Here is a 13,965-nt window from a genome sequence, read left to right as displayed (position 1 = left end):
TCAGCAGCGCAACGCCTTTGCCGCTGAGCCACCGCGGCGGGTTTTACGTGGAAAGCGTGGACACACAGTGGAGGAAAAGAATCCAGAAGGCTCAGGACATAGTGCATGAAACCCGGAAGCGCAGGCGAAACGATCAAGCCAATAAAAATGAGGTGAAAGAATCAGAAACAAGGTAAAAGAGGATGGATGCAAATAAGTTCTTAGATATCTACAGGATGGGGAAGCGGGAGATCACGAGAGAAACGTTCTTTGATAATACCAACGGCAGTGCACTGCTTCTCGAAGCCCGAGTTGGTTGCTTGCGGACAAAAACGCTTATCTGCGAGCCGTTACGGGAAAAAACTGCGCGCAAATTGCGGCAGGGACCTAGAAACCATGCGACATATTGTAACGGAGAGCAGAGGTATCCGTCCAGCTTTCAATAAGGAAGACATCGAGCTTCCGGAAGCTCTTGGCTTTAAGGTTAGCGGAAAATTGACTTGGACAGCAGTAGAGGTTAGTGAAAGAAGGTTAGAGTGTTGGTGGGAAAAGAGCAGACAAGAATCTGGGAATACATGAGAACGAAGAATTCAGACTAGCAGGAAAATTCAATGAAGGTTTTTTTTCTTTTTCGTTTATGACAAGGTGATTGTGCAGGGTCGTTACGACAAAGGTCGCTCTGCTGCGCTAGCCCGTTACAAAGGGAAGCCGCTAATAATAATAATAATAATAATAATACCCCACCCCAACACCAACAGAATCGTCATCATCATCATCCCCGCCACCATAATCGGTATTCTGAAGAGAGCAGCGCGGACTCTCCGCCGACAATACTGACACCAGGGGCCCAATTCTCTAAAGCGAGAGGCCGTCGATCTGAAACGAGGCAGTAGCGCCATTTAAATGCAGGTGTTCTGGGGCTGGGGCGTCGCTTTGAGGTGGTGAAGTAGGGCGAATTGAGCCAAAAAAAGCACTGTGGCAAGGGCGCGCCCTTGCCACAGTGCTTTTTTTTTGGTTGAATGCTTTTCCACTAAAATATAGCGGTATTATTGTACCAGTCATTCACAGTAAGTATTACGCGTTACCGGGAAAAGCTTGGTGGCGCACCAGAGGTTTCAAGGCGGAAAGCGCTATTACTTCTGACAAGTTGCTTGCGTCAGGTACAGCCGATACGGGAGCTGGAATGGCGGCGAAGAGCCTAGGCAGGACCAATTTCTGCATTAAAAAGGGGTTGCCGTTGGAGGACTCCGCTGGGGGCATAACTGCGGATAACTGGGGGTGGTAGCACTCCGGCAAAGTCATGGGGTTAACTGTGAGTTAGGGTAGGGCTTGTGATTGCCGCAACTCTGGAGATGTGAATTCTGAAGTGTATAGTGGAGCTTTTGTTCTGCTTAGCTTGGCTCTGGTCTGTAGCTCGTGGTGAGAAGGGTTGAATGTTTCATAATATGGAGATGGAATCTTAAAACGTGGTCTAGACCCGCGGCCTTACGAAATTTTGAAGCTGCTTTATATTGAGGGCAACCAGAAAACAAAGTAGCATGATCGCCTCCGCAGTCAGCAGAGTAAAGTTGTCGAAGCAGATTACACGGCTTGTGGTCGTGAACTTGAGCAGATCTTCTATCGCCGCGGTTGACGAGAATTTGTGGCCGTATGTCCAAATCACTCGAAATTGTAACAGCGCAGTGCGGACCCAAAGTATTCTTCCACAGTGTGACGGGCAAATCCCTGGAATTCCCTCTCTGGCATAGTTCGGTCAGGCCTGAACTGTAGAATCACTGTTGTCACAGGGTGTGTGCCAACGAAACCATCCTCTTTGCGCGGAACCGAATTTGCTAACGAACAGACAGGACATCGAAGTCTTTCAGGTAGTCAAGGAGCTGATGATCGGTGTATTGAGGTGGCACAAAACCTATTTCCCCAACATTACGGGCATATGACTCTAGAATCAAGGGCTTGATATTTAGGCCTGCTACATAAGTTAACGGCAAGTGTACTGCCCAAGAGTGTGTGCCAAACAGAATAAAATCCCGTTCAAAGCTTTTAAAATCATCATCACGGAGTTGAAAAAGCATCTAGTAGTTTTGAAATAAGGCGTTTTGGATGTCATCTGTTGCATCTGTGATGCAGCCCTTTCCTTGGATTTCTTCTGTCCCATTGCGTTGCGCATATCTTTCCTCCTCGCCAAGCCCCCTATTAGTGGGCGCGGCGGTTCTCCTAGTGTCTGTTACCACAGCGACAGACGCTCGGCCTTAGGCCAGCCTAGTCTTAAAATTTCGAATGTCTTTGGACGCCACATTACGGACCCGCCGTTGGACGGCACTCTAGACTTTGTGTAAATTAGAAAGAACAGTGCTATCATAATTCGAATACTCGTTTTTGCCCCAGTCGCACGAAAAGTTTTCTTCTCACTACATGTTAAGGCTATGTACTAAACAGAGTAGCGGTGCTATTAGTTTAGAGAGTGTGTACTGTATGTATACTCGTGCTTTCTTACGTGAACATTGATGCTTAACGTCCACATTTTAAAGCAAAGCTTTCTACCTCTACCCCCCAAGGGTTCTTTCGCGACCGTTGGTGTCACCAGAAAACTCCAGCGAACAAATAAAAGACTTTACTGGCACCACCGGGAATCGAACCTGGAACTAACAGACTAACAAGGCGAGAGCCCGTTGTCGTACCGATTTAGCTACGAGCCCACGCGAAGACTGGGAAGACAGGTGGTGTACTCACCAAGCACATCTACGGGTTTACCCCCTGCATTCTCGTTGAATGCCACGTGAAAGTGTCACGCGACCACTCACGCCTATCTAGCGGCCCTGTGCGCACCTTTCTCATGTGCTAAGAGTTACAAAAATTAAAGGAAGCTCACACCAATGCATGGCATCTCACTTCTAGTACGCCAATGTGCTAAAGCCTGTGGCCTCCAGTGTTCACGTAAACAATCACAGATCCTTGTCGTCCGCCCTAACGCCAAACCAAGGAATACATTCAAATACTCTCTGATGGCCAGGCCATCACTCCAAGCCCCAGCATCAATATGCTGGGCCTACATCTCAAGGCTAACACCAAGAGGGACGTCTCCCTGTAGCGCCTCAAAAATAGCATTAATCAAATCCTACACATGATCAGGCGAGTTGCCACCAAGAAGCGAGGCCTAAAGGAATCCGGCACCTTTTGATTAATTCAAGCTTTTGTCCACCCGAGAGTTACTTACGTCAACCCCCTGTCTTCTTCTCGACAAGGAAGACATAGAGATGCCTTATATAATGATTAGAAAGGCGGTCGAGCAGACCATTGGTCTTCTCATGAGTGCGTCCACACAGAGGCTGCTTAGCATGGGGCTCCACAACACGGTGGAAGAGCTGATGGAAGGCCATCTTTCTAAGCAGAAGGTCCGACTCAGAACTGCGATGGGTAACCGCATGCTGCACCAGATTGGCTGGGCAGCCCAGAATGTCACTCCGCTTGACGTACTCAAAGACTCTTGGCGACTAAAATTAAAGATGGTCCCTTTGCTTAGAAATATGAACCCGTCACATGACGAGGGTCACCGAAAAGCACGGGCTCAAGCGCTAAGCCCCACCCACGGTGGGGATCATGCAGTTATCTACACAGACGCCTCCAAACATCGAGGGCAGCAATACGCCATCATCGTGGCTACCTCCAGAACCAACCTCCTTGCGTGTACCTCGCTTAGGACCCAAGAAATGACGGTAGCAGAAGAGGCAGCCATCACCTTGGCTCCCGCTCAACCAGGGGTTCGGAGGGTAGTCATCGATTCCCAGCAAGCCTACTGGAATTACCAGTAGGGTTGGGTGTGTTGACCTACACTGCGCGTGCTAAAAAACCACTCCCCGAACGGTTCCATTCAGCTCATCCGGACAACCCCTCACGCTTCAATGGAGGGCAACAAATACGCCCACCCAACAAGCCTGCGCTTTTACCTCCCGAGCTATGGAGCTGCACGAGGACAGTCACCCGCTTGTCACGTTCAGGGAGATAACCCAGCATTATGGCCTTCTGAGACAGACCGTACCTTTGCCTTACCCTGGCCTTTCCAGAGAACAACAAACTACCCTACGGCTCAGACAATCCGGGCTCCTTCCCACAGCCTACGCGTCTTCATTTAATGTATCCGAATCGCTACGACGCTGAATGTAAATTTTGCTCAGAAGAGGAACACTCCGCCCCGTAATCGGGGTGTGCGACTTTAGCCCTGAGCACCCTCCTCTCTTTCCGTCAACTACCCAACAAGAGCAATGGGAGATGCTGCTGTCCAGGCCCTCTCTACCTACCCAGCTTCAGCGGGTGGACAGAAAACAGGCCGCGCGGACTGCATATGGGCCCCACAGAAGAAGGAATCACTCCCCAGGGCTGCACTCTGGGCCGTTCAGAAATCTGAACAGAAGTATTTCTTCCTCCTCCTCCTTCTTTGCCGCGAATCTCGTCGCCTCCGTCCGCGGAGCAGAGACGGAAAAAACAGATCGTCTAACACCGGGTTGGAGCTTACTTTAGTTTTATAAAAAAAGTTTCCACTCTTGTGCTACACCAATATAACTCAACCAAACACCGTTCATGCTTCATGCATTGATTTAACCTTAACAAGAATATCTCTTTGAAGTGATAAATGGTGTGGTTAAGTGCATTTCACTTCTCTCTGGTTTTGCTATTTGTAGAGCGATGTGAGTGAATTTAAGTGTCGTCGCATGGGTAATCGTTATGGGTGCCGCTTACAGCTTTGCTTTCCAACCACATCCACGGGGTGGATTGGCGCGATTTTTTTAAACCCCGAGAGTAAGGCGGTGATGAAGTATATATAGCAGGGGCTCCGCAATCATAGTTGTAATCGCTCCTTAACATGTGCATCCATTTTATTGTTGTAAACGCAGATGAGTGACCGTGGAAGATCCTAGCTCTTCTTGTCGGTCGCTCGCCACTTGGAGGAGGCGCCATGGCTGCTATATCCCTGACACGACGGCAGTGCGGATTTTTCCTCTTGGGAGCCCTGCTCGTCGTTAACGTGTGCGAAGCGGCGCCAGCAGCAGAAGCAGCAGCGGTAAGGCGGTCTCAACAAAGAACCTGTTCTGGAGATGTGCGGCAAACATACTACTTTATTTTAAACAGGATGCTTTGAGCAGGATGACTTACGTTTTAATTAAAAGCTACGATGACAAAAGCCTCGCGTTGTCCGTTTCTCACCCACAATGCACTCGAAGGTGAAATAATGTTCAAGGAATCTTATTCAACGAATTCTTAATAGCTGTAGAAGTGCGCGGTATCTAAACAAACCTAACTGAAGGATGAGGAAGTAATTCTAGGTATAATGTGGACAAAAGTATTACTGGTTTAATTTACCCAAAGATAAAAAAACGATTTTATTTTATAATTAACAATTCCTGTTATCGCTAGGTGTCTCAAACAAAACACAGTAATTGCGAAAGCAAATGCTATAATCTTTAATCCAACACGAGGTTTAACGCGATAGCCTTGCATAGCTCATTTTACGGGAATCCCACGTCGGCGTCGTGGCGTGGCTGTTATAATACCAAAAATCCTACTGACTGCGAACTTGACTATGTGCGTCCCCAACGTCCCCATTGGCTACGCCGCGTGACATGACAGCGAATGCGGATATGCAATGGCCGCGAAGAGTAGTATGCGCCTTTATTACGCCACCGTTGGCTGCGGCACGACTTGAGGTTTCGAACGCAGGCATGCGCATCACTGTCTCCAATATTTGCGGCGCACGGCTTGGTGTTGCGAACACAGGTACGCAACAGCTTGACGTCACCATTCGGTATGCGAAAACTCAACGTTAGGCCTAACTTTACACTCCGAGGTCCGACGTCGCCACCCCTACTCATAGGTCGACGTACAATATTTCGGACGTTCCTTCACACACCGCCAAGCTCAACATTACAGCGGCCATGATCACGAAATAAAACTTTGTATAGTTTAGATGAACTAAGCTTTCGTAACTCACCCCGCTCCATTCCAGCTTCGAAAAGCTTTTTTGAGTAAAAAATCCACGAAATATAAAAAAAACTTTCAAATTTCGCGCTACATTGACGCAATATGGGCCGGCAATAAAAACATAATGATCAGTGTGTCAACTGCACATTAGCATTCAAATGATGCAATCAAACAGAACTAGAGGCCCTATTACAAGCAGCCATGTTTCTCGGCGGTGGCTTAAGTCAGCGGTCGGCTCGCGAAAAGCAGAATCGGTGCAGAGTTGCTGGGGGAGTCGCCATGGCTTGATATCTTTTAAAACGAAAGTGTTTTCTTCCGAGATGAAAGCGGGATTTCACTGACGTCATATCCGTCACGGAAATGACGCCTTGTACAACGAAGCAAGCGGCCTGTAAAGGGTGCACCCCTGCACACAGGGTATTCTTGCGTGGAAGCAACCTTTAATACCGAAGAGTATACGTTATACTTAGGGTTGTTCGTTTTCGGGTTTTATATTTAAACACGACAGAGTTTTATGCCGGGATACACGAAGACTTCACTGACGTCATATCGGTCACGGAAATTACGCCAGTACACCTCTTCCAAAGCAACCCGCCAGCAGGAGGTCGCTCGCCAAGCACACCCACAATACAGCCGCTGACACGCAAATCATGCTCAGCTGCAGATTTCGGTGCATATTTCCCTTTCATGTTTTACCGATTGACAGAGGAATCAACCACAGTTTTTTTTCTAATACCTCGATTAATGCTATGATGTTTGCGATTAAAGTGCTCCCATTGTTCTAGGAGCAACGCAGTCTTCTTAATGAACCAAACTTACATTTCGCCTTCATGGCCTCTTCAAAGTTACCCTAAGGTTGAAGCTCAATATGGTCCTCACAACAAAACAACTTACCCAACCAGGTCGATTGGCTAGCGGCGCTGACAGCTTCCGTCAGAAGCTCAAGTCCGATTCGTCAATTTCTATTGGTCTCAAGCTCAATATACCCAGCCACAGTTCTCACATAATCATGCATGATAGTCTAGTAAACTGAGCAGCAAGGCCTATAGTCTTGAGCCTCGTAAGACTCTCTGATGTTTTTTTGCGATTTTTCGCTTCCGGGATTTTTGGGCGCTTCGTTTAACGTTTGCGTGGCATAATCTTGTACGCGACAAGAAGGATCACTAGCTGAGTTGGGCGCAGTCCAAAGTGTGCACAAAACAAATAAAATACGTTTCATTTTGCAGTTTGCGAGCGTGCATATTCCAAATAATCAGCCCAATGGAACTTCAAGGAGTAAAGGAGAAGAGTTTAGTTCTAGCGTACAAACCGGAGGCTCTTCATTCCCCTCCACTACAAGCACATGTATTGACGGCAGAAGGGAATTCCACAATATTTAACACTTCAACGCGAGCCACCTAATTACGAAATCTAAATAAAACGACGTAATGGTAGTGACGTCCGAGACACCAATTTCATTATGAGGTTTTTTAAGCTGCCTACTTCAGATCGAGGTGAGCATTCGACAGAAAGTTGGTTTTGCCGCAAGATGCAGAATTCATTATCGACGCGGCTTTGTCCGCGGACGCAAAAATTTTCAGGAAATAGTCGTAGATAGCTTCGCTCTAAAAGGACGTAGAAGCCGCACCAGCACAGATCACTAGCCAGATTTCAAAGTACACTGCTGTGCACCTTAATTTTTTTACGGCGGATCAGAAAATATAGTTACCGCTGCGGCTACTGGCATATCGGGAGGGGCCTTTCTACTGGAGGGTACACAAATATATTTATGTTTGATTGATTGATCGATTGCTGATAGATCGATCGACAAATAAAGCCCTAAATACGTTCCTAAATCCCTTCGCGTTCAAGTCGTCCAGATTTCTGCTTTGTTACGAAAACCACCGTGTGTAGTTTCCCACAGCCTATAAAAATTGGCCCCATGGTTCCCGTTATTTCGTCTAAAGGGGCGATTTTGCTTTCCACATAACTGCAGGGCAGTGTGAAGAAGGCGAGCCCCGAAAACACGGCCCTCACCACCATTCCATCAACAGCGAAGCCTGGTGAGCAGCCTACTTCCCATCATGAGAACGCAACAGTAGCCAGCAAGAACGAGACTGTCTCAAATGCCACGGCCACGTCCAACTCCACTCATGTCAACGGGACCCAAGGGGGCGCAAACACCACAGTGCCGAATGCCCAGGCCGAAACCACCACCCAAGGAGGTGTGAAGACAGACGAAGGTAAGCATGAAAGTGAACTAGGCAAACCAAGTTATGACAAATTACTAGACTTGTGTTGTTTACTACAAGCGTACGCATAGTTCATGGCGCTATATGCTCCGCTCTATACTTTTTCACAAAACTCTACCCACTGTCTGTCGCCACAGTTTCTACCAGGTATAATAGAATGGGAAGTGACGATGACGGCGAATTGAACGTCATCATTGGAATGATGGAAAGAGTGTTGGTTTTCGCTTTAAATTGTAAGTGGCTTGACTTGTAAACTTCAACTGAACGTGAAAATACATGAGGTGCAGCCAAATCGACGGCACAAATGTATTGACTTATGCATAGAATATTTACGGAATGGCCGGATCATTAATGCTTCTAAAGAATAACGAAACGATTAAAATGCGTCTTCGTGGGGTAGGCGAACGTAAAAAAGCATTTTGTAATAGCTGGCCTATGCCCCCTATCTTAAACGTTAGACCAGGGGAAACTACTGAGAGTGCAAGCTCAACTTGAGATGTCCTACTAGTAACGAAAGAGGAGGTAGGAAAGGCTTTCACAGGTATGAAAAGAGGAAAAACCGCAGGTGACGACGGCAAAACCGTGGATCCTTTGAAGGAGGGATGAGATATTGTACTGGAAAAGCCTGCTGTACCATTTTCGGATTGCGTACATACTCCAAAGGCGCCCATAGCCTGGAAAAACTCCAGCGTTATTCTGGTTCATAAAAAGGGAGATCCCAAGGACCTCAAGAATTACAGACCCATCAGCGTGCTATCGGTTGTGTACAAGCTTTTTATCACCTATGTGCTTACACTCAATGAAACACCCATAGCGGTAAAAAAGGAGCACAAGTTCCTTAGGGTTGTGCTTGATGACAAACTTTCATTCATTGCACACCTCAAACGCCTTAGAGTTAAATGTTTGGATACAATCAGGATCCTGAAAGTCCTCTCACACCAGTCTTGGGGTACTGACACAAAGTGCCTATTGGCCTTATTCAATAGCCTTGTGAGGTCCCGCATCGACTACGGGTGTCTTGTTTATCAATCCGCCGCGAGAACAGCACTAAAGATGCTAGACCCTGTCTACCATCTTGGCCTTCGTCTGGCTACAGGCGCTTTCCGAACAAGCCCTGTTTTGAGCCTGTATGTAGAAGCCAATCAGTGGTCTCTTGAAACACAGCGGAAGTACACTGGGTTGAATTATGCTCTAAAAGTGACATCTTTGACAGGACGCCCTAACAGCACTCTAGGTAACCAGGCAATCAAGCTTTTTGAAAAGCGACCTGCCATGGCTGAGCCATTTCTTCTGTCGGTGAGGGCACTGGCCAAAGGCCTGGGAATATCCTTCACTGACGCTCAGAAAACCAGCTTTGCTGACCTTGTCCCTCCATGGAATCTGTGCCCTATCTCTTGTGATCTCTCTTTTATGAAGATTGACAAAAGAACCGCTCCAAAGCAAATAATTATGCAGCATTTTTTGCTTTTGCAGAACAAGTACAGAGCATCTGAGTTCTACACAGATGCTTCCAAGTCAGCTGTAGCAGTATCATGTGCTGCACATGGTCCAAACTTTTCCACGTCAAAGACTATGCCTAAAGCCACATCTATATTCACTGCTGAAACACACGGCCTTGTATTGGCTGTAGAATATATTGTTCAGAACAATGTCCAAAAGTCAGTGATATTCACTGATTCTCAAAGTGCTGTGCAGGCTTTAGCGTCAGGAAAGTTACAAAAAAAATCCAGTCTTTAATCAATTGCTAAAACTACTGTGCTCAGCCCACAAACAAAAACTTGAAATCACTGTCTGTTGGGTCCCAGGTCACTGCTGCATAGCCGGAAATGAGCAAGCAGACAGGAATGCTGTAACTGCAGCTCTTCGAAGTGACTCAGATATTCAAAGCGTCCCGTACGAGGATCTTAAAGCGTACGTACGTAAGAGGCTGCGCGACCAATGGCAGGAAGATTGGAATAGGCAAACAGCAAACAAATTGCACATGGTAAACCCCAAGTTAGGTAGATCGATCCCTGAGAAACGGGACAGGATCACAGAGGTTACTCTCTGTAGACTGCGCATAGGCCATACACATGCTACACATGCGTACCTATTGAAAGGAACAGAACAAAGAAAGCTACATTTTCCAGAATTGTACACACGTATGATCCCTCAACACCCATTGCTGTTTTTATCAGACGAGCCATTTTTCTCTGTTAACCGTGTTTTTAAGTACCTCTCAGACATGGATTTTTTAAGGTATGTGTCATATCACCCGTGACCCGAGCCACCATCGCACGCTAGAACCCGGTAGGGCCTCTCACTGCTACCGAAAAGACGGTGGCAAGGGGTGCACGTAAAAAATTCCTGACTTAGTGACAATTGTTTTTACTTGGCCCTCTACACCAATTCTTTTTTAACAGAAATTTGAGATACCTTTTATTATATATTCTGTACTTTATATTCCCACTTGAATAATCCTTCACCATAGTACTGGCGCTCTTTGGCCTTGATGCCCTTGCGCCAAGAAAACCTAACATCATCATCATCACCTATGTGCTAAATCTTTATCACTAGCCGTATAGGTGACAGCCTAGGTTTCCATCAACCTTGAGAGTAGGCTAGGTTTAGAAAAGTGTGCTCAACCATGGATCACATCCATGTTGTCAATCAAGTGATAGAAAAATCCGCAGAATACACTAGACCCCTTTGCATGATATTTACAGATTATGAGAAAGCGTTCGATTCCGTACTCACCGCCGCCGTGCTAGAAGCACTAAAGGACCAGGAAAAGGAGGAGACATACATAGAAGTTCTAGAACACATGTATATGAAATGCACGGGCAGGAGAACCCTACGGAAGCAAAGCGATAAATTCCCGATCCGAAAGGGATCCGATCCGAACTATTTACAGCAAGTCTATAGTGGGTGTTTAAAACGCTTGTTCGAGAAAACACGAGATTGACGATAAACGAGGAATAGTTGAGCCATTTGAGGTTGTGGACGACATAGTATTGCTGAGTGAGACTGCAGAACACCTGCAAAATACGCTTCAGGAACTACAATCAGAAAGCACGGCCGTTGGGCTAAAAATAAATATGAATAAATATTAAGCAATGAGGAATAATCATGCCAAAAAACGTCCTCTTTAGCTTCGGAAAGGAAACGCCAGGAGTAAAAGAATACAACTACCTCGGACAGATGGTTAACGCTTACCCCAACCACGAAAGAGAAATTCGGCGTAGAATAGGTACGAATTAAGGAGCACTCGCAAGCACTCCAAAATAATGAAAAGTAAGCTACCTCTGTCACTCAAAAGAAAAATCTATAACGAGCGCATACTGTTGGTGATGACATACCGAGCTGAAACTTGGGGCCTTACCAAACAACCAGAAAGCAAACTTAGGTCGGCTCCACAGGCCATGGAACGAATAACGTTAGGAATAACACTCAGTGACAAGAAACGAGCTACCTTGCTTAAAGAACAAACTAGAGTTGACGATATAATATTTCAAATAAAGAAAAAGAAATGGATTTCGGCTGGCCATGTAGTGAGAAGAACCGACAAACGGTGGACACTTAGGGCAACAGAGTGATACCAAGAGAGAGGTATAGAAGAAGGGTAAGGCCAACAACACGACGGGGGGACGAAATGAGCAAATTCGGTGCTAAACAAGCACTCGCTTTACGAGGCGCGTGTCATGGGGACCGCATGCTCATGCAGGCATCGGCAGCCTATTGGTAATTCAGCATCAATGGTTTATAGCACTCCATTTTCTAAGCTCCAGCTTCACGAAATGCTTCAATTTGTATGATTTAACGTTGTTTTATGTTAAGCTCAAGAGGGTTAGAGGGGGCATAAATTTCGCTCGGGTGAGCAAAAAAAAAAAAAAACAACAACAAAAAAGCAGTGACAGTGGTATTAAAGTGGGCAGGCGGGCAGTCTACGGCAGGAGCTTTCCAAAGCCCCAGCTATGTGTACCCGACGCCGTCTTGTTCAGTAGAGAGAAGGGTCCTTCTGGCGTCCAATCACAAGTTGTCCGGGCCGTGTATCGGTGAACTATACGGAGCTTGATTCAATTCACCAGCGCGTATAGCGTGGCACAGGCTCTCTTAATTTCACATTGCGACGCCGCCATGTCATAGCTCTGGACGTTTTGAGCTGGTGGTGTCCGTTCGCTACACTATAGTGAATTCACCAAGGGGCATTCCGTGCACAACATTTACACTTTTGAAATACACTGCCGAATAAATACCCAGAGAAGCATAGCCCTAATTTGATGGTTCTCCACAAATTGAAAGAGGGATAGGCAGTTCCTTGACGCTGGCGATGTTTGTCCAGCAGAGAGCTTAACATGGTATATCATATGAAAACGTGGCAAGAAAAAAAGAAGTTAACAACTTTTAACAACGTTTTAGCAGCACGAGACAACAGTGCCCTCGGCGTTAAATAGAGAAAAATAACAAATACGCGTGGCAACATCTTCGCTTTCGGATGGAGCGAAGTCCTGCGTATAGCTGGGTAAAGACACACGGGTATTCATATATAAACGGGGAAAGCTCCCTTTCGAATATGTCACAATTCGAACTTTGAAAGATCAGTAACACTATCCCGTAGCACGTGCGGAGTCAAAGTGCGGGGGACTCTAAAGAATATCGATGAGTCCCGAACGGCGGCAGAATCTTTGGAAAGATTTCGATGCACTTTAAGTCCTGCTTGAGCGTGACATCAGATCATTGTGCATAGTAAGACTTCAGGTGTGTAGCCTGGCCAAAGATGCTGTCGAAGGTGCAGTTGTAGTGCTAGAAGAGGAAAGGGGTGCCGCTTGAGTATTTTCTTGTGATATTGTCGTCCTCTGTGTTCCAGCTGCTGCGCCTAGCACGCCCCAATTCTCTGAGCTCCGCCTAGCAACAGTCTTCAACTCGCGCGGTATTCTTTTGCTCTGTGACATTGATTGACAGGCTTCACACTGCGACAGAACGGCCAACGAATCCCAACAAATAGGTTGCGCAACATACTTTCGGCTTTATCAATGCACAAGTCGTATAGTTGCTCTGTTAAGTTATTCCTGTATGTTGTTGGGGTTGTAATCACAATATAAAGACACCATTTTTTTTAATTTCCGTGTATTTTGTGCACGCGCGTTTGTTGTTTTTATTTGCAAAGCTTTTTTAAAGTGAAACTTTTTACATCTACCCCATAAGGGTTCTGTCGCGATAGTTGGTGTCAATAGAAAACTCTCGCGAACAACAAAAAAAAAAAGTACTGGCATCGCCAGGAATAGAACCTGGAACGAATAGAGAAACGAAGTGATAGTCCGTTGTCTTGCCGATTGAGCTACGAGCCCATGCGGAGGCGTGGGAGACTCACTCACCCAGCACATCTGCGGCTTCACCCCTTGCGTTTTCGCGGAATGCCGCGTGATAGCGTCACGCGACCTCTCGCGCCGCTGTGCGTCCCGCCTATGGCACGCGTAGCGGCTGTGTGCGCGCCTTCCGCATGCGCTAGGAGTTGCAAAGATTGAAGGAAGCCCACATCAACGCATGACATTTCACTTCTTAATCTTGCCGCCGACCTCTTCGCCTCCGTCGGCGGCGGCAGTGGCGGAGGAGGAGTGAGAGCCTCCAACATGGGGTTTGAGATTCTTCTAATTTTTTATATAAAAAAAACAGCTTCCACTTGTGTGCTTTACCAATGCCACTCAACCAACCACCGTTCATGAATCATGCATCGATTTAATCTGAGCAAAACCTATATCTTTGAAGTAATAAATGATGGGGTTAAGTGCATTTCACGTGTCTC

At 46.6% G+C, this 13,965-nt stretch overlaps 1 protein-coding gene across 3 annotated transcripts in view; it reads left to right on the top strand.

Annotated features, from left to right (window-relative positions):
- Nucleotides 1–13,965, top strand: part of LOC144177834 (uncharacterized) — a 47,454-nt gene that overhangs the window by 16,056 nt on the left and 17,433 nt on the right. For all 3 annotated transcript variants that reach the window (XM_077705415.1, XM_077705414.1, XM_077705416.1), the window contains 2 exons: nt 4,869–5,035; nt 7,928–8,174. In XM_077705415.1, the coding sequence (XP_077561541.1) occupies nt 4,931–5,035; nt 7,928–8,174 (352 nt within the window). In that variant the 5' untranslated portion in view covers nt 4,869–4,930. The remainder of the gene's footprint in view (nt 1–4,868; nt 5,036–7,927; nt 8,175–13,965) is intronic.

Source organism: Haemaphysalis longicornis, unplaced genomic scaffold (assembly GCF_048455015.1).
Source record: "Haemaphysalis longicornis isolate Haplotype H1 unplaced genomic scaffold, Haemaphysalis longicornis Haplotype H1 scaffold_32, whole genome shotgun sequence".
Classification (NCBI taxonomy): domain Eukaryota; kingdom Metazoa; phylum Arthropoda; class Arachnida; order Ixodida; family Ixodidae; genus Haemaphysalis; species Haemaphysalis longicornis.
The sequence above is the reverse complement of the archived record's forward strand: the minus strand, read 5'-3'. Positions and strand labels throughout refer to the sequence as shown.